General features: G+C 39.7%; 1 protein-coding gene across 12 annotated transcripts in view; it reads left to right on the top strand.

Moving 5' to 3' along the window:
* The window catches only part of grin2bb (glutamate receptor, ionotropic, N-methyl D-aspartate 2B, genome duplicate b), a 95,820-nt gene that overhangs the window by 9,181 nt on the left and 66,098 nt on the right, over positions 1-20,541 (top strand). For all 12 annotated transcript variants that reach the window (XM_044190546.1, XM_044190545.1, XM_044190540.1 and 9 more), the window contains one exon: positions 15,278-15,970. In XM_044190546.1, the coding sequence (XP_044046481.1) occupies positions 15,278-15,970 (693 nt within the window). The remainder of the gene's footprint in view (positions 1-15,277; positions 15,971-20,541) is intronic.

The following is a 20,541-nucleotide window of genomic DNA, read 5'->3' as shown; positions in this document are numbered from 1 at the left end:
TAGTCTACTCCTTACTCACATATGCTGCACAGACACTGCAGTCTACAGTGCACTCTAGTGCACTCAGTACACTCTACAATATTTCAATCAAAACTTCATCTTCCCTCTCAGCAGTTGGGTATTGGCTGACACTGCAGGCTTGAAATGGCTGCATGTGAACTGTGTTTCTAGGGCAGATTTCCCATCTTTAAAAAAAGAGGGGAGAGAACATGACAGAGAGCAAGCAAGGGGTTAAGGCATGGCAGACAGTAAAAGAGACAGGCAAAAATCCAGGCGCAGGCGGTAAATCCAGAGGGAGCTTCACTGACAGTGGATGAAGGAGGCACCTTTGTAGACAGATGTAGCTCTGAGTGCGTAAGCAACAAGGCCTTGGAAAGGCGTGTTGTTGCAGCATCGTGATGCTGCATGTCTTTGGAGAGTGGGTTGGGTAGAGGGGATTACAGGATCCGAGCGTTGGCTCACTTGTCAGGCGGGCAGCATGGCCCCTGTTTTGATCGGCAGACCGTGAACAGAGTGGCGGCTGTGAAGTGCCATGAATATATGGGCGTCGAGATATTGACGCTGGGACTCACAGACAGCTGGCTGAGTCAGTGTTGGATACGAGCCTCATGTGACCAGCTTTACAAATGTTGATTGAGTCGTTGAAGGATTACAGGTGCTGAGCAGCCTGGTGTTTATTGTTTACTCAGAGCCAGAGAGAGAGAGGGAGAGAAGTGCAAAGTAGTTACACAATGCCTTAGAAATTCCTCCATCATCCATGCATTTTTTCAAGAAATGATCCACGCAACACAATCTAAAAGAAATAAGAATATATTATTAACTCAGTTGCCAGTTTTCTGCACGTGGACGAAGGGCACGGGGGTCGTTTGCATGGCCCTTTCATATATACTTGTACGTACAACTTTTGTAATGTTTACATTTTTTATTTTTTGTTTTGAACCTGCCTCTCGACAGGAGTTGGATCAACCACGAGGCATTGCTGAGATTTGGGAGGTGAGCGCATCTGCTCCTCTGTGAGTGCTTTCCAGAAGCATAATTCCAGCTTAATACAACAGCCTTGCATTAAATCCTATCTTCATGAAGGTTATAAAGTTTCGTTTTTGTTAAAACTGTTTTAAAGAAATGTTCTAGAGGGTTAGGGAGGTGTTTTTAATGGTTTTTAATTTTTTGTCCATCCTATTTACATCAATGAGGGTAGACACAAATAGAAACACCTTTCAGTATAAGCAATGCAGTTCAGCAGCACCACAAACTACAGCCTCCAAAATGACCAGTTTAAACAGTTTAAACAAAAAAATTACTCTAAAACAAAAAATCAAGTTGGAACGAATTAGACACACCACACGTGTTAGTCTGGATGAATTAAAATGCAACCCATATAGCGTAATCTTGAACTATGTTGTAAAATTGATTTTGCTCCGTTCAGTCACAGAACCTCAGATGGCAGTTGCAGTCAGCAAACAGCCTCAACTTTAGCCATGATTTCTGCATCTATGTTGTCAAATCCAAAATTCTTCTTCACATCACTTTTCAGATGGTTTGGTGTTGTGGTTATCCGTTCAGCTTAGCTTGTAGTTTTCTCCATTTTGCGTTAACAAAGAGAACAACAGTAGCCTTGTTCACTGAGGACAACAGGGCACGCAATGGGTAAGATGGTCAGTGCATTTTGCCAACACCTCCTGCTAGAGAACAAGGCACAGCCTGTTGCACTTACTGTACGCTGTAAATTTTGAATTTGAGCAAATGCTTACAGGTTTAATGTTAATTTCCCCCCACATTTAAATGGCAGCCAGACAGACAGTGTTTAATAAACTGTGAAAATACCATCCCATTTTTGTTAGAGACAGAAACTTAAGGTTCCTCTTCTACCTCTCCTCTTCTATACCTAGTCATGTGTGACTGTGAGAGAAGGAGGAAGAGCTAAGAATAGACAAAAGGGGGCCCAACACTGTGATGCCACCTCTACCCAAGTTGCTCAGCTTCTTGGTGTGCCGTTCTGTTACTGAAGTCAGCAAGCACTCAACCAGTTTTCGCTGATATCTGTTTGTGCAGGCTCTGCTTAAACTGAACACAAACAAGCTGTATAAGTCATTTTATTTTTAATTGAGGTTTCAGATGTAGAAATAGAGCTACTGTCTGTCTTTGACCCTATATGTTCACTTATAACATGATCAGAATGTCTGGGCTGGCACATGCATACATTTCATCAGAAACTTTCACTTTTCATGTCATGCCAAAGGGAGGCCTTTTGAACCTCTTTCACTGACAGACAGGGAAGAGAGTCAGAGGGTTTTCTTTTTCATATAATTTTTCCGACGGATGGAAGAGACTGATAGAACAAAGACCAGATCTACGGGCTGAGAAATATGTTGAGGTGCTGAGATGAGAGGAACAAATGGAGGGTTTGATAGCTGAATGAGATTGAGTAATATTTGATGATACTGTCCTCAAAAGGCACACAAGAAACAAGCATCAGGACTCTCAACAAACCATGTCATGCAGATTTCTTTGCTAAGAGGGGATGATAATTATGTTTTCAAAGAGGGAGAGAGGGGAATGATGAAAGAAAGAAGAGGAACAAAAAACATTTGATTAGATCAGAAGAAGAAATGGGTCTGTGTGATGCTACTCATCAACAGACAGGAAATCTTGAAGGGTTCAGATCTTGTCGGCTGCTAATTCATTCATGTAAACTGCCATACACCAATAGTAACACCTGTTGGAAGTATTGGTAAAACTATTGTTTTTATTTCCATCTTTCATAAGGGAACCATTAGAAAAACTATAATGTAAAAATCAAATGACATTTTTCTGATCTTCTTGCTCTGTTGTCTTGTTGATATTTTACAACCTTTTAGCAGTGATATTAGCAGGAGGTAGCTATTTGACATCTCCAGTGGCTGTGTTTGCTAACCTGTTCCAAGGGTCAATGAATCTGTCTCCATTTGACCCTCAGTGGGGGCAACTTGTTAATTAATTATCCGTGACTTGAGACTGGGAGTGGGTTTGGAGAGCAGACATCTGCAGAGGTGATGAGAAAATTGCCCCTCCACATATAGAGACTCTAACATGAAGGAACAACACAAGCTCAGTGGGGAAGAGCTGCAGTTTTCAGTCATTTATTTATTTTTAGCCAAGCAGAGGAACAGGTGATCAGTGAGGCAGAGGCAAGGCTGAAAGGTAGAGCAAATCTTTCAGGGGGGTAAATTGGAAGGTGAGGAAAGAGAAAAATAGGACATGTAACCATGTGTTTGGGACTCTGCTGCCACATTTAGGCCTAAGTGGAGGGGAGCGTTTAGGCTTATATTACTAAGATTAGTTTGTGTGGGATTAGGTGTTTTTGATGATCGTTTAAGTCATTTTTCAAACAAAAATGTCCCTTATTAGCTAGTTCCAGCTTCTCTTTTTATCCTTGTAAATTGAATATCTTTGGGTTTGGGGCTGTTAGTCGGACAAAACAGAAACTGGAAGATGCCACATTGGGCTTAAGAAAATTATGAAATTTTCACTATTTTCTGACATTTTAGAAAACTCTGAAAACAAGAAAAAAACTGCCAGATCAATCAGTAATGAAAATGACAGTTTGCTGCAGCCTTAGTTGGATGAAAATTTTGTTGTCAGCGCAGTACTTAATGTTTACGTGAAGAGTGTATGTAGGCCTCTCAGGGCACCCTCATATAAAGCAGGTCTAGAACGTACTCTTTATAATATTATTTACAGAGACACAACAATTCCCACCATGAGCAAGCACTTGGCGATGGAGGCAAAAACTCCCTTTTAAACAGGCAGAAACCTCGAGCAGATCCAGACTCAGGGTGGGCGGCCATCTGCAGAGAGAGAGAGAGAGATGTAATGGTAATAACATTAATAAAAATAATAGTAATAATAATGATAGCAATAACAATAATAATAAGACTAATAATATTAATTGTAGCAGTTGGTGTCGAGCAGGAACACAGGAGCAGTAGGAGGCCCACAATCACAGATCCAGACTCTGCAGCTCTGGAGGCAGAAATACCTGCTGAAAGCGACAGAAGGAGAGAAACGAGAAAGCACAAAACTACAGGAGAGAGAAGATGTTGAGTTAGTAACATGCAGTAATGGGATAAAAATACATACAGACAGAGAGGGAGAGGAGGAGAGAGGTGCATCATGGGACTGTCTCCCGACAGTCTAGGCCTATAACAGTATGAGATGGTTCAGGAGTCACCTGAGCCAGGCCTAACTATAAGCTTTATCAAAGAGGAAAGTCTTAAGCCTTCTCTTAAATGTGGAGATAGTGTCTGCCTCCAAAACCCAAACTGGGACCTGATTCCACAGGAGATGAGCTTGATGACTGAAGGCTCTGGCTCCTATTCTGCTTTTGGAGATTCTAGGAGCTAGGGCTGTCACAATATCAGATTTTCACTACATGATTATCATAGCCAAAAGAATTCACAATAATGATATTATTGTGAAATCTATAGAAAATGGATGTAGATAAAAACAGCTTATTGTAAGGTAATGAAAACACAACAATTCTTATTTTCAGGTGATTATACACTAACGAAAACATACTTTCTGCCAATAGATCCTCCTAAATGTTACACACTGGACCTTTAAGGTACATTACCACCACCTACTATGACAAAGTGAGAACGGAAAGAAAGGGAAATGATTTCAGAGGCGCTAGATTATTTACATGATATTATTATATGTGTATTATTAACACAATATCAATATTTCATTTTTAAATATCACGATTATCATCAATACTGGTATATCGCGACACTCATACAAGGAACCACAAGTAACCCTACATTCTGGGAGCGCAGTGTTCTAGTGGGGTAATAAGATACTTTTAGCTCTTTAAGATACGATGGTGCCTGACCATTAAGAGCTTTGTAGGTGGGGATTTTATAGGGAGCAAATGCAGAGAAGCCAATACTGGAGAAATATCATCTCTTTTCTTCTACTTCTTGTCAGTACACGTGCCGCAGCATTCTGGATCAACTGGAGAGTCTTAAGGGACTAATGTTTGCCTAATGGCATGTAGTCCGATAATAGGAGTTTAAAAGTTATTAAATAATGTTCTGATAAAAAAGGATTCTGTGTTCAATTTCAATGCCAGAACACGGTCAAGGGTATGGTTAAAACACCCGTCGCCTGCTCTGGCCCCAGGAATACATTTGACTATGGTCGCCGGTGTTGCTAATGTCACGTTTCTCAAGATAGAGCTGCCAATAATCAGAGTTGGTTTCTCAGCGGGTGTGTCGCTGAGTGGGGAGAACTTGAAATGTGAACAGGTTGGTGGTGAACCGTGGGCTTCAGCTTAGGGCTATGCTTCCTTCGGACAGTCACCCAGCCTCCCTGTTTTTTTGGACAGGTAACATGAGCTACATCTGGTTGGCCCGCACTGCCTACTGGGGGCAGGCTAACTACAGCAGCTAACAATTGAGTTTCTATGGTGTGGAGCCGTGATTCCAATGTACTAAGCCTCACCTCCAACGCTACAAATAAACTACCTTTATTATATTTACCATTACCACTAAAGGAGATGGAGGAGCAGCTAAATGTTTGACACACCAAGCAAGCTAGGGCAGGAGAGTGAGGGGGAGAGAGAGAAGCTATCGTTAGCTGCTAAGCTAAAGTACGATAAGTAACCAAGAAACCGAATAGCATTTAAACAACTGTGGGATTAGTGAGAATGTCGCTAAAAGGAGAGAGCTATGAGTGCTTGAGGAGAACTAGTGTACGTTTAAATGTATAGGGGGTAATTAGCCGCTGTAATGAAGAATATAACAAAATGAACTGGGTTGAGCTAGAGCAGCAGAAATATGATACCAATAACACAGGAGCACCGGAAACCGGAAATGAGACAGTACGCTTACCGCAGCACGTCAGCACGTCATGTAATCCAATACAACAGCTCAGCAATAAATTCTACCTTTACGGAGATAATAATGTTTAGTTTTGATTGACACTGAGAGGTATTAATAAGTTGTAGTTTGCAGTAGTAGAAACACATTTCAGTATAATGCAGTCCAGTTCAACACCACTGATAAACTACAACTCCAGTAACAAACTTAGAGTTAAATTAATACCTCTCTGACAGTGTCATTTAAATCTGAACATTATTGTGAAGGTAGAATTTATGGCCCGAGTTGTTGTTTTGGATTGCATTAGATTTTACAGTTGTAGTGGCCATTCAGTGTAGATTTAAAAATGTAGGGAATAAAAACAGACCAGCAAACAAATGTACAAAACAGACTTAATATTGACTATTTTACAATCATTTTTTAAACCAAGAGTTTAAAACCTCTCTCACTCTGCTGTCGTGTCAAGGATCCTACTAACAACTGTTTCAGAGAACTGCAGCTGTGTATATGAATGCATTTTACCCATAGAGCTCCTAAATCTAAAAGAAATAACATTAGTTGAGCTCTCTCTCGTTGCAAAACTGAAATAGTTGGAACTGAATTCTTTATAAATCAAAACCATAAGGAATTTCACAAGACCTTTGCTAACAAAAATGAGCAAGTCAAGGATGTAATCAGTTGTACGTCTCAGGTTTTTCAGCAATGAATCTTAAGAAAGGCTTTTTTAAATCTAAAAGCTGTTTTAGACGAGGCAGGTCATAGATCTGTATCAGTAGATCCACTTAGATTTAAATGAAAGGCCAAAATCATAGCATGATTCACTGCTCATATCATCTTGTGTGGTTGTGATGATAATGAATGAAACGGTCAGTAGTTTCGGCCAGTAATCTGAGAGACTTGATGAAGAGTGGGGAACCAGGACCAGCTGCTGTGTAGAGACATTGGTCCAGTTGAGATGAACAACTCTTTAGGTGCTGACTTTAATGTATTTTATTTTGTTTTATAGACATGAATGGTAAAAGATCAATTACACAGAATCTTTATATAATTTAAATAAATAATACATATAATACTCTGATGTGTGTAAAAACAAATTGTAAATAAGTAAATGGCTAAGATATTTGGCTGTACCTTAGAAAACACTCTGCTCTTCCACCTTGTTTTAACCTTGTAATCAGAAAAATCAGCACTAGGTCACATGTTCAAGGTCAATAAGGGCATAACTGAACACATTTGCATCAAGCTGTGCACATGGTAAAGTGGAATATAAATAGAAAGGTGTGGTAATCATTAATAATTAGAACTCAGCCAGTCACATTACTTGTCACATCTTTGAAACAGCTGTGCAGATTACAATGGTGTCTTGTGTGCTCGGCTCTCCCAACAGAGTTTTTTTTTTGCCATGCACACTCTGCAGGACACAGAAATATCAAACAAATGGACGAGCACATTTCAAGAACACGAAATTTATCAACATGTCGTAGCCTTACATGTGATATGTGTCTTTGCATAACCATGAAAACTGGGCCCAGAGCAGTTGTCACAGGATTGTTTAGACTTGCTCTAAGACACATCAAAAGTGTGCTTTCTTATAATATTTGTTATAAGTACATAACAGCCTGGGTATATTATTAGCATAACACTTAAATAAATTCAACAAAATGACACGGCCTGGCACAGAGGGCTTGCTTGCAGGCAGTGCAGCTACAGGTGCTGCCAGAGGTGTAAGGACGCCTTGTGGGAGACTACAAAGGTCTTGGGCCAGTGTGAAGCCTCATGTAATTAAGAGGAATCATGAAACAGACAAAGTATATAGTAGGTCTTTCTAGTCTCATGAGTCTTCGGCGCCACAGGCTTGCTATCAAAACCTCAAGAGAGCCGTAGCTGTTGAATGCTCAAATTTTGCACCAGTAAAGTAGTAGATACCAAAGTGGCTTAGAATGTGGATAGAAAAATCTGGTATCATGGTTCAGCTTTTCAGAAAGGCCAGTGAAAGAAACCTGAGAAAATACATTATGGGCTGAGGCTGAAAAGAGCGTGGGACGGGCTCTTTATAGACTGCGCTGCTTCAGTTAAAAAGGGGTAACATATTGTATCAGTGAATTATAATACCCTTTAGAAAAGAAAAAAATTGGAAACCAATAGTATTCGGCATATTTGACATAGGCATACATGCACTGTGTAGCTATGAAACACTGGTGGTTCAGACCCTCTGAGGCTGCAAAGGCCCCTGTATTTTTGCAGAGAGGGACACGTCACTTTGCTGCTAAATTAAGTCCAGAGCAGGATATAACCTCAGTGGAATAAATGGCTTGAATGAGGTAATGAAGACTTCAGGGGATAGATGGATCCAGCCTCAACCCTGTGTTTTCTTCATCCCTGAGTGTGTATATTTTGTTGTGTATATATGTGTGCCTGTGTATTGCACTGGTGTGGTCGTGTGTATGCGTGTGCGCTCGCAGTTTTGTGTGTGTTTGTGTGTTCTCTGTCTCGGTCAGTTTATTTGCCTCTGATGAAGAGACCATATAATGTTATTTAGAGAGCTGAGGCAGCCTCAATACAGCAGTAGAGATCCGTAGTGCGTCTCATTATAAGTGCAATTAGCAGAGAGAGGATTCTTGACCAGCCTAAAGTGCACTTAATGAAACACCCAAGACCCTCTTCAATAAAGTAGTGATTTTTTTTCAGCCATTCTCGTCCTCTACAAGTCAGTAGAGAGGTGACAGATTATTCAGTAGAGAATACTGTATAAGAAGATTACTCGAAGACTCCAATAATACTACATGTTACATGCTATCATAATACGCATTGTTGGTTACTGTCCCTTATATGTTATATTCCCCTATTTTCTCTTGCCTACACTGCTTTGCTACTAACAGTGTCTCCATCTTTCTCTCATATTCTCTCATCCCATCCTGTTACTAAATAAAAAATCTTCAAGCATCCAAAAGAATCAGCATGATTTCAAGGATAAATCTGGTGATAATCTGTTTTTCTCATTGTCAACAAATCCCATGGAAAGACCAAAACCAACAACGAATTGACTAAGATGTACTGTGTAGCCAAAGCCTGATATAGTTTATTCCTCTTTGCCTTTGAGCTCCATTCTTGTTAAAAAAAACTATTAAAAACACATTAATTAGTGACACCGTTGCACTGGGTGACATGTTCCTTCATTACAATGAAGAATAGGCACTGTAGTTTATTTCTAGTCAATCTCAAAATAACTGTCCTGCTGCTCTAAATACTCACAAGGCCACCAAATGTGTATTAATCCACAGCTGAAAATAGTCCCCAACAAATGCTCTATTTACCACTGTTTGAGTAATGTTTGCTATAAACTTCAGTGCCCGTCTGTTGTGGGAAATAACTGAGAACTTGAAACTAGAAAAAATGAAACTAGATGCATATGAGTCATTTTTAAAGATTTACCTCTTCAGTAGGAACAAATGGGCTCGGTGCTGAGAGTCACAGACAGGGTAGGAAAGTTGTAAAGTAATGAGAGACGGATTAAGGCCGCAGCTGGGTGCCAGCACAGGGCTCCAGGAAAAATAACACGGGGATCGTCGGGCAAAAAATGTAAACTTTTGGCTCAACTATTGCTGGAATGAATGTCATGAAAGATAAAATAATTGCCACCATAATAATTTCTTGAGTTGTAAAATCCTGTCTCAAGAGTATTTATTAATCACTGTGCAGTGTTTTGGCTTTGATAAACCTTCAGACTCATGGCTTTGTCACTCAAATCTGTCTTCATGGATCATATTTCATGTCTCAACGTTACCTGAAACAACACAACCATTGCAACCCCTTGCGTTGTTTTAATGCAGGGCTGTTTTTTTGGTCCGAACGCCCGCTAACGCATTGTTTGTTTGGATCTTTTCTTAACATCAATAAGAAAAATATGGATTAAAATATAGAATAACACCAGCCGTATCCTTCAATGTGATCACTTGATGCCACAATATGTTTTTTATAGTAGTTTTCAACAGCAGTATTGTATATTTTTATTCAGTTATGACCATGGCAGTAAAGTGGTGAGTCAGTATATTTTACAGCAAACATTCAGCTCACATTGACTTTGTCAGAGTGAATTGAATAATTACAGAGGATGTAAATAGAACTTTTGTTGGCTTCCACCACCCCTGCAGGGGAGTCATTATAGCTGCATGATGTCTGATTACCTGACTGAACGCAACAATGTCACACAGCTCTGACTGACACATCAGAATCAACGTCATTCACCAAAAACAATACCAGTTTTTTTGTGCAGGTATTTCAAAACATTGTTTTTCTTAAGGCTGTTGGCCATCCACTCACCAGCAATATTTGATTCTTTATTGAATAAGAGTAAACAATATTATATGGGATTCGGTCCAGTGAGGGCACACGTGCCGTTTTAGAGGCAACAGACTTTACTCTCTTCATCTTTCACTAATTTTTACCACAGCTACAGATATAACAGAATGTTTTGCTTAAACCCAGAGAACTCTGTCTTTTGTAAAGTCAACAAAATGTGATTTTCTTTTCCTCTGCTCCCTTTTATCGTACACAAAGGTCACCTGCATAATAATTTACCAGCTTCTTACTGTGTTTTCGAGGCCCTTCTGGACATTGAGATGTGTGAGACAGTTGCTGATTTTCTGCTGTGATGTTTAGGTTACTTTAGGTGTGTTGTTAAAACGGGCCCTTCAGCTGGATAGATGTTGAATATAAAGACCACACACCATTTTACCCTAGGATTATTCTAAATCGCATGCTAACGCCAAAGATAATGCCCTTATTTTGTCACTTGTTTAGTCTTTTAAATAAAGAACAGCCAATGTAGTCTTACGTTATCATAGGAAACATGTGGGGTGGATATGTAGGAAAACCAGTTAAAAAATAAAGTACATTTTTTAATTATTGATGAAATATGTTACAGTTGTAATAGTAAAAAGAAATGTCAAACATGCTGCTTTCTCTCCAGGAGATATCTAGACCTTTAAATTAAATGAAAACACTCAACTCTCAAAGATTTTTCTATTGTATGCTTGTCAGGTCACACTATGCGCATACATTGAAGCTATAGTAGTGTTAAAATACCTTTTATAATTGATTGAAGTACACTGTTTTAGTATGACTTGTTATTATTTATGAATCTTGTCTTATGCAATGTGTGTTTTAGTGGGGATGACAAAAGTACCACTCTTACCTGACCACCCACTGAATATAAATGGCCTCCTTAATAGATATGCCTGTCAGCTTATGTTATCCACAATGCCTTTAAAAATGCTATACAGTGCAGCCCACCACATCAAGTCTTCAGGGATATAGTAGAGCCTGATAATGATGGCCTACGTGTGTTTTAAATAGTGTGGCAGACTCAGTTTGAATGTCTATCAGCCTGCTGCTTGGAGCCTCTGCAGTAAATACACTATAGTCTGTAATCCACAGGGAAAACATCTGACCATTAAAGTCCATACATATTCATTACTGTGGGAATTGACGGGGGTGAGCTGATCAAGGAACATGGTTCATGTGGAATCTTTATTGGCACATTGGAAGTCCTTGAGTGTGAGCGCGTGCAGTTACGCGTCTCAAGCAGCTCTGGTTATTCTATTGGTAGTTTGTGCCATTTGACAGCCTTCTGTGATCAATGCTCTCTGTAAATGTTAAGTGTGATATGACTGATGCTTCTGTCTTATTGGCATGATGTAGCTCAACCCAGAGCCTGCTGTATGCACATGAACCTGATTGTGTGTGTGTGTTTGTGCATGTATGGGCATATGTAAGGGCACACATGTCTTTTCATGTTGGAAAAACAGACACCATATACGCATCAGGAGGGCTCAGACATCGTCTGACCCAAACAGTTTTGACCTACAGTGCATACGTTCAAACCATTTGCCCGGCCAGCTCATTGTTCAAGCATGTGCGTCTTTATCGGAGCACCGGGTAGAAGGTTACACACGTATGCAGTAAATTACCAAGCAATGCACACATGTGGGTGTTTTGTATTCATCGCCACTTATCCATGTTTTTCCTGCATTGCATATGTTATTGTAATTGCTGTGTAAGTGCTATAATGGGCACACAAGAGCACATAAATTCATGTGTCAACTTGGATTCGTTGACGCGATGTTAAATAGTTTACTTTTGTTCTATTATGCTGTGAGTATATGATCCACTCTTGACACACTCCATTTAAATGTTATTAATTGTGGGCCGTTAATGAGTGGAGATGTTGTATGTAGGTCTGATGTAGTTCAAATGTCACAGCAGCTCCTGCTCAGTGTGTTTGCTGGCTGGATGCTACCTTCATCGTGTTCTTTCTGTTTATTTGCCTGTAGCCCTTTTGGAGATTCATTTTTAATGTGAGGTACACTAAAAGGCGGAGCAGTGGATCATCTCTATCTGCAGGAGTGCATTAACTTAACTCGTATGTGTGTATGTGGGAGTCCGTGCACACGTTTGTGCGAAGGCACCGTGCTATTTATTTTATGTTACAAGCGTTTTATTTTTGTCAGTGAGAGTCGGCGCAGCAATATGCGCCAGCTTAGATAAAAGTAAATTGTGTATTGTTAGGAGAGGGCACGCACTGCATGTAGTGTACTGCATGAATTAGTGCGAGTGTGCGAGTTGTGTGTATCTTCCTGTCCATCAGGGTGTTATGTGGAGGCATACTTGAATTGTTACTATGGAAACCGAGCACTGCCGTTACACAGAAACACATATCCGAATGGGTCTCTATCTCTCTCTGCTCCCTCGTTTACTGTCACACTTCTTGCATTATTTTTAAAGATTTTTTTCCAGTAGTTTCCCTCCAATGCCCCAGCCCAGCCATGTGCCCCCTCTCAGCAGATTCATCAGGCCTTTTGCAGAATTTCCATCTTTTTTTTCTCAACACACTGTGGATTGAGACCATTCCTCTTTGCTTAGCTTTCCTTTTTTTCTTTCTATTTCTTTAACCTCCTCCCCACCCTTGACTCTTCTTTTATCATCCTGTGCTAATCATGTCCTTTTTTCATCTTTCTTCAGCTGTGTGCCCTTCCACACCTCCCTCCCTCACTCCTTCCCTCCTCTGGGTTTCTTAGTGCTGTTCCTTCCTCCACCTCCATCTCTTTTGTGTATGTCTCTATTTATTCTCTCCCTCGCCCCACTCTTCTCTCTTCTCTTCTCTCTGCTGCCTTCCTCCCACTCGTTTCCTCCTCCTCCTTCTCTCTCTCTCCATCTCTCTCTCTCTTGGCTCCACGGTGGTGCCCCCATGGAGAATTCAGCTCGTTTACAATTAGCATGTGCACCTGCAATTAAGCCTGACAAACCTCTGGTAATTAGACCTTTTAGACAAACTGTTTTTATGTGGAGATCACATTTCCTCCTCTTCTGATTTTCCACACTGTGCGGCCTCTTCTCTTTGTGCTCGCCCTATTTCACAGATTAATCCTTGCTTTCTGTTTTCTACCTCTGTCAGATTTCAGCTCTCCTCACAACTCCTCTCTTTCTCCTCTGTTTTCTTTGGACTTTTGTTTTTGGTGCTGACTGGATCAGCTCCACAACACACGGGGTGCTTGATAAATAAAAGATTAGCAAAGGTGTTGTGTGAGCGAAGAAGAGGAATGAGCCTTTTACTCTGCCCTTCATTTATCCCTCTCCTAAAGTGCCCCTCTGTGCTTAATTTAGAATATGAGCATGATTATATACGCGTTAAGATTCCTTGCCTTTATCTTTGCAGAAAATATGCCCAAATTTGTACTCCTGATACACTAGTATGTGCGTGCGCACACATACACACACAAGTAAGAAACCACAATTTTCACATCAGGCTATGACTAATTGTGTTTCTCCAAGCCTGTCACCTCCCTCTGCTTACATCTTTCACTCCGCCTCTCTCATTCTCTCTCACTTTCTTTCCCCTCTCCCCTTCCTCCATCATTTCTCCTCTATACTCTACTCCACTGCTCTTTGTATGGCTGCTAATAGAGGAGCAGTAAATAATAGCAATAATAGTAAATAATAGGTCTGCAGTTGACTTCAAAGAGCAGCGAAGGGATCTCAGGGGGTTGGAGGGAGCAACTGAAAGAAAACAGGTTTTGAGGGTAAAAGGGAGAAAAGCAATGAAAAAGTAGTGTGGGAGGGAGAGAGGGGGAGAGACAAAAAAAGAGAGAGAGAGAGAGACTCAGTCGAGCCCGGCCTGAGTGTCTAATGGTCACTTAGCCTGGCAGCTAGTCCATGAAGCTGTGAGGCTGTCAATCTGTCAAAATGCACCCAGTGCTGTCCCAACTCTCTCAAAACACACACACACACACACTCACACACACAACTCACTACCTCTTTCCCGCTCTTTCTTTGATGTGTGCCACAGGGTTCCTCCAAGGAAGTCACAGCACAGTATAATGGATGTGGCGTTGTCACTTGATGCTCTATGAGAGCTTACAGGCCTCTCTCAGTGTGTGGTTTGATACCCAGCTATGTGGGTTACTTAGTTTGGCAATTAAGGGGTTGAATCATCTGTTATTTTTAAGATCCTGATCCAATACTGGATTTTTAAAGTACTCTTTATTAGTGTTATCCATAACATCAAGCCGACAGTGATGGTGTAGTTACAGAATATTTTTTTTATTTAGTGAAACGGGCCCTACCCAGTGTGGATCCATCAGATGAGAAGAAAAAGGAAAAATAAATTAAAGAATTAATAAATTCATCTACACATGAACATATATTAAAAAATAGAGCAAGCTCTGATTATCAATTGAGAAAGAGATTAATTTAACATAGTTCAACCATTTCATCCAGCTTTTTTTATACAAAGGTTAGCTTTTGCTTCATATGTTATTTCTTTTCCCGTTGACAGTTTTGACAGTTGTAGATATATTTTTGCAGCCACTCGTATGAAGAAACGAAGAAACTCTACAGATGTGCATCTTTGTTGTAACAACCTTTTCTCTCAACCTTTTCCCCCAAATTTCAAAATGATGGTTGAAAAGTGGCATGAGTTTCTCCACAGTCCCTCTACAATTTAGATGAAAATGATGAGTATTTGACTTGCTGGAGAGGTGTAAAATAACACAACTATATCTTCCATGGGTATACTGGATTTTTGAGGCAGATACTGACATTAATATTTTGTTATTATAGAATTGTGACCAACATATGTACTGAGCTGGACATTTTACATTTGAAAAAGTAAACTGAAAAGGCAAACTATGTAACGGTGATGCTGTTTCTAAATCACAACAAACATATCTTTGGCATTTCTTTTCTGCAATTCTTTGTTATTTATCGTCCAACCTACAATACAAACCTATATGGATATATCTCTGATATATTGGAGATTTTTACACTTAGCTGTTTGTGGAAATTAATGTTTTAATGTTTTTCACTTTTGGTCATATCTGAAGTGCTACATCATTTTTCTTTGTCTCTCTTTCCCTCTTCAGGGACGGCATTTACACTCCTCCACAATGCTTGTCAGCCTCCACCCTTCTCCCTCCCGTCTTCAGGACAAGCGCTTCGTCTTCCCCTCCTCCTCCCCCCATCCTCCTCCTCCTCCTCCAGACCAGCCCTCTCATCATCCTTATTCTCAGTCTCGGCTGACCCTGCCCTTCCTCTCCTTGTCTTTCTCTCTGCTCCTCGTCTCCATACTCCTCTTGCCCATCTGCGAGTCTCGCAGGGGTGGAGGTCCAGGGACAGGGCCTGGAGGTGCCCCAGGGGGACAAGGTGGCCAGCGGGGAGGCGGCACCCAGAGGGGTGTTGTCATCCCTCCTCAGTACTCTCCTGGCTTACCGGCTCTTCCCCCAATCAGTCCCAAACTGATCAGCTCACTCAGTATTGCTGTCATCCTGGTGGGCAACTCTAGTGAAGTAGCCCTGGGAGTTGGACTTGAGAAAGAGGACTTCCTCCACATCCCTTACCCTCCCAAAGTCGAGGTGGTCACCATGAATGAGACCGACCCCAAGAGTATCATCAATCGGATCTGCGCACAAATGACAAGGAACTCTCTGCAAGGTGTAGTGTTCGGCGACGACACGGACCAGGAGGCCATCGCACAGATCCTGGATTTCATCTCTGCCCAGACACACATCCCAATCCTGGGCATCAGGGGAGGCTCCTCCATGGTCATGGCTGCCAAGGTAGGAAAATGTGTTGTTTGCTTTTTGGGGGGCGGGACACAACAAAAAAGAAATACATTGATTTGTGAACTGTACATCAACAATTTGATATATTGATAGCGAGTAGTGAAGCAGGAATAAACATCTTTTTAAAAATTGGTTGCTTCTTCATCCAGTAATAATTACAATAATGTTTCTTGGATGTGATTTCCATATCTTATTTTAAAATACTTAGCATTGAGAATATAACACCTGGATTAAATTCAACAGCCACCTTCAAAAACCTGAAAAATCATGTTAACTGCAACAGCTTTAATCAAGGTTCACCGACAGAAAACAAATAGCTGAATCTTTTATTTCTAAGATAATCTAATGGTTTAATTTAGGATATTTAGTATGAGGTTTTTTTTGTTCCTTTAAGATAATGAGGAAATGGAAATGAAAAATTTCTCTCACACTTTTTTAAAGATGCATGAGCCTCTCACCATTAAGTGCTGCTTCTCATTCTAACCCAGCCTCTCTGCTGATTGATTTTGCTGTTAATTGACCTCCTCTGTGAGCCTGATGTCACGTTGAAGCTCCTGACAGCGAGTCGACTAAACTCGGAGAATGCACAAGGAGAATCTATGATCCAGAAATGGAACAATGGCTTTGAAATTATCTTTAAATAATGTTGTGTTAACAGGCTTAGCAGTGTTTAAGTCCCTCACAGAAGAATGATGGAATCCATACAATGCTGAGGTTGGATTTTTGTTAGCTTTTTGATGCATCTTGGAGAAAATGGGACGTACAATAGAGATTCTCTGCAGTTGCCTTTTTGGTATGAGTAATGACATTGGTAACGTACTGTATGTTTGGTTTTCAAGGGATATTTAATTAAGTTTAATTGTTATAGGTTGAGCAGGTTCAAAATACTCTTTATAACTGCGTGAAAGTTCTTTCTTCACTTCAGCTTATTAACTTTTTCCAGAGATTTTAGCCCCATCTCATGTGGTTGAACGCTTTGGAAAAAGTAGTAAGTGTACCTTACATATATTATTTATTGTATATTTTACATATAACATTTTTTATCACAATACTTTACAAAGAGATATTTAACTTCAGTGTACTCCACCATCTTAATCTCTAAACTAAAAACATTTAAATTAAATTACAGCAATTATAAAAAAGAGTGAAAAGTAATTCAGATTCAAAATAACACAAAAATTTGTCTTTGGTTCATAAACAACTAAAAACAACACACCGTACACAGAGTGAAAACGTATTGGCTAAAAATTTTGTAAATATTGCTGTGCAAAAGTAGCAAAATGTGTAATATGTGCTAGTGATAGCATGCATATTCCTTCACAGCTTGTTTATAATGTTAAAGGCAGTTTGTTAAAGAAACCTATAGAAATCCAAGTGGACTACTGGCTTCCAACAAAAAAATCCTATATGATTTTTCACAAAGCACAAACTCCTTGGTTTGTATAATTGAAACACTGCAGGACTGTCTGTTTGCAGTATATCGACCATTGACGGTTTTACATTGTCCAGTCACCATGGTACATGTTACAGAGGACTTTGTGTTGTCATGAGACATTTATTATTGAACAAAGGCTTTCTTCTGAACAAAATATCTCAAGCACAAACTAAAATATGGCAGAAACTTACCCTGCAGTTTACTCCTGTAGAGCACCGGATCTGATTAGATTTTGGAGGATCTTGCTGCACACATCTGCATAATAATTAGACAAAGTGATTTCTTGCAAATATTGTAGTTAAAGCTTTCACATTAATGTCATTCAAGTGTAATGTGAAGACACGTATCTCAACAAACATATTTACCAGTGTCACTACCAGCTTACTAAATGCTCTAATTAGTAAAACTCGTTATGTTTGATAAATTTCAGCGATTAAGGTTAGTAATAAGCAACTTTTTGGAGCCTTAAAGCAGACTTAATCTTTATAATCTGGAAATCAGATCTATCTTTATTTGTTGCTTCACAGAATATTTAAATCAAGGCTATCTCTCAACCTGAATCAAGAAAGAATCAAATAAAAAGCTCCAATTTAAGGAGAATTGTCTTAATGTCCCTGCAGCAAGGCGATCCCTCCAGTGGTCTTGAGGCTGTGTGTCAGGTTCAGAAACACTCAATAAGCCTACAAGGCCTTTTCTTACGCTCTTTTACAAAAATCCAATAGTGGACAAAGAACTTGATGGAGGCAGAGATGATAGAAAAGGGGAGGAAAAGAACAATGGAGTGATGATACTGTAGCGATAAAGAAGTAGAGAACAAGAGAATGAAGAAATCAGAGAGAGGGGGGTGGGGGGTGAAGGTTATGAAATAACACGACTTGTGTAGGTGTAAAGGAGGAAGAGGATTTTGCTCAACATATAATTACCACATTTTGCAGCTGACAGAGAGACAGAGGGCACAAACTGAGAGTGACAAGAGGGAAAGCGTAGATAAGAGTGTACCAGACATGTAAAAGCACTGCTGAGGGAAAACAGCATGAGAGAAAAGATGGAGGGAGGGGGAGGCTACCTGCGTAAGACATCATTTAATGTTTAACACTGTTTTTGAGGAAATCTTTGTATTACCCCTCTCTCAGTGATGACCATTCACTTGGCTTGTTCTCCTTAAACCTTTATTCTTCCTCTGTTAGGCATGTTCTCTGTCAGCCACACACACACGCACACACACACACAGAACGAGAGGTTGAATGCAGTGGACACGGTTGGCATGGCAACCACTTGCTTATATATTTCTCTCTACATAAAAGCAGTTAGAGAGGGACAGAGAAAATAAATGATTATTTCTGAGTCTGACAAAAGCAGTGCTAGACGAGAAAAGGGATAATGCCCTAGTCATGGATGGCGGTGAGGTTTTGAATAGATGAATGAATAGATTAAAGCGTAAACACAGAGGTGGAAACACAGGGGAAATAGGGTGTTGAGACTTGAGGGAAGGATGAAGAGGTGAATTGCATTTCACTGTTGTAAAGTAGTGATTTTTAGTGCTGCTGTCGCAGTTTCTGTGTTTTCTAATGTTTTATTTATAGATTTTCACTCACACAACCCATGAAAAACATGAAAACATAACAAAACCCTGCATCCTGACATCCATACCCATAGCCACACTTAAATAATAAAAAACTAATATACAATACTAGAGCTGAAATAATTAGTAATTAGTCAGAAAATGCATCGGCAGCAACTTTGATAATCTATGGTTCCAGCTCTTCAAATGCAAATATTTGCTGTATTTTTTTTTTGTCTCCTATGTTTTTAAATTGAATATCTTTGGATTTTAAACTCTTGGGACAAAACAAGCTATTGTAAGACTTGGGGCTCTGGGAAATTTAAATTTTCACTATTTTCTGACATTTTATAGACCAAACGACATTCATTGACTAATCAAGAAAACAATTAGAAAATGTGTTGATAATGAAAATAATCATTAGTTGCACATTTATACCACACACAAAGAGAAGGAAGAAATGGCGGTAAAAGAAAAAAAAGATTACAAAAAAGAGTTACTTCATAACAAGCAATCTTATCAAATTACAAGTTATCCCATATGTCTCATTGTTTCATTTCACACATTGGCCTACCCTAAACCCTTGACAAGGCAAGAGTCTGTGTTTAACTACTATTCCTTTAACTGTACTGTGTAGGTAGAAACTGGATTCAGACACCAATACAAAAATAAAAACAAAGACAATAAGGAATCTAATATATACCCTTACACATTCACTTTCAGCGCAATATAGAATATTCAGTTATTTTCAAGAAACAAACAGTATTAAACATTAGAGCTGAAATGATTAGTCGATTAAGTGCGTAGTTGATCAACAGAAAATTTATCAGCAGCAATTTTGATAAGAGATTAATCATTTAAGTATTTTTGTAAGCAAAAATGCCTCATTCTCAGGTTCCAGCCTCTCTAACGTGAGGCTGTTTTTCTCTTTATTGACCAAACGATTAATTGAGAAAACAATTGTAGATACGTCATATCAAGTTTTTGTGTGTGCAGAAGGCTATTTATTTCAGTCAGCCATCATTTAAACAGTGGTATGGATTCTTAATATCCCATATTGAATCGCTACAAGCTTCAAAAAGTTACAGTCTGCTGATTTTGCTGACCAACCTAAGATTGCAATTTCTGGATTGCGGGTGAATTCATTTAGCACTGGAATACCTCTGACCTGAACTTATAGTTAATGGGACAAAGCGAAAGCCACTCACGAGACCTGCACCTTCCACATAAGGGAGACCTTGATGGATATATTGTGTGTAGTTTAATCTGAGAACACCTTTGATAGGGATCTTTTTGTGCTGATTGTATGTCTTGTGAGCTAAAGACAATCTTCCATCTTTGTGGACAAAATATATTTATCTATCTATCTATATTCTAAATAAAAGGAATACGGGAGACTGAAGAGTGTAGAAATTAGTGAGAGAAATCTCAGATGGAGAGGCTAAGAGCTGTGTGTGTGAGGTCATGGCAGAACGTTGTATGAACTTAACCGTGTGTGCACATGCTTATCTGCAAAAGAGCCAGAGAGTGATTTTCACTATTCATCAATAACTCAATTCCCTTCAGGTT

This window comes from Siniperca chuatsi, linkage group LG3 (genome assembly GCF_020085105.1).
Source record: "Siniperca chuatsi isolate FFG_IHB_CAS linkage group LG3, ASM2008510v1, whole genome shotgun sequence".
In the NCBI taxonomy this organism is placed as follows: domain Eukaryota; kingdom Metazoa; phylum Chordata; class Actinopteri; order Centrarchiformes; family Sinipercidae; genus Siniperca; species Siniperca chuatsi.
Note: the sequence above shows the minus strand (reverse complement) of the source record. Positions and strands in the feature narration are given on the sequence as shown.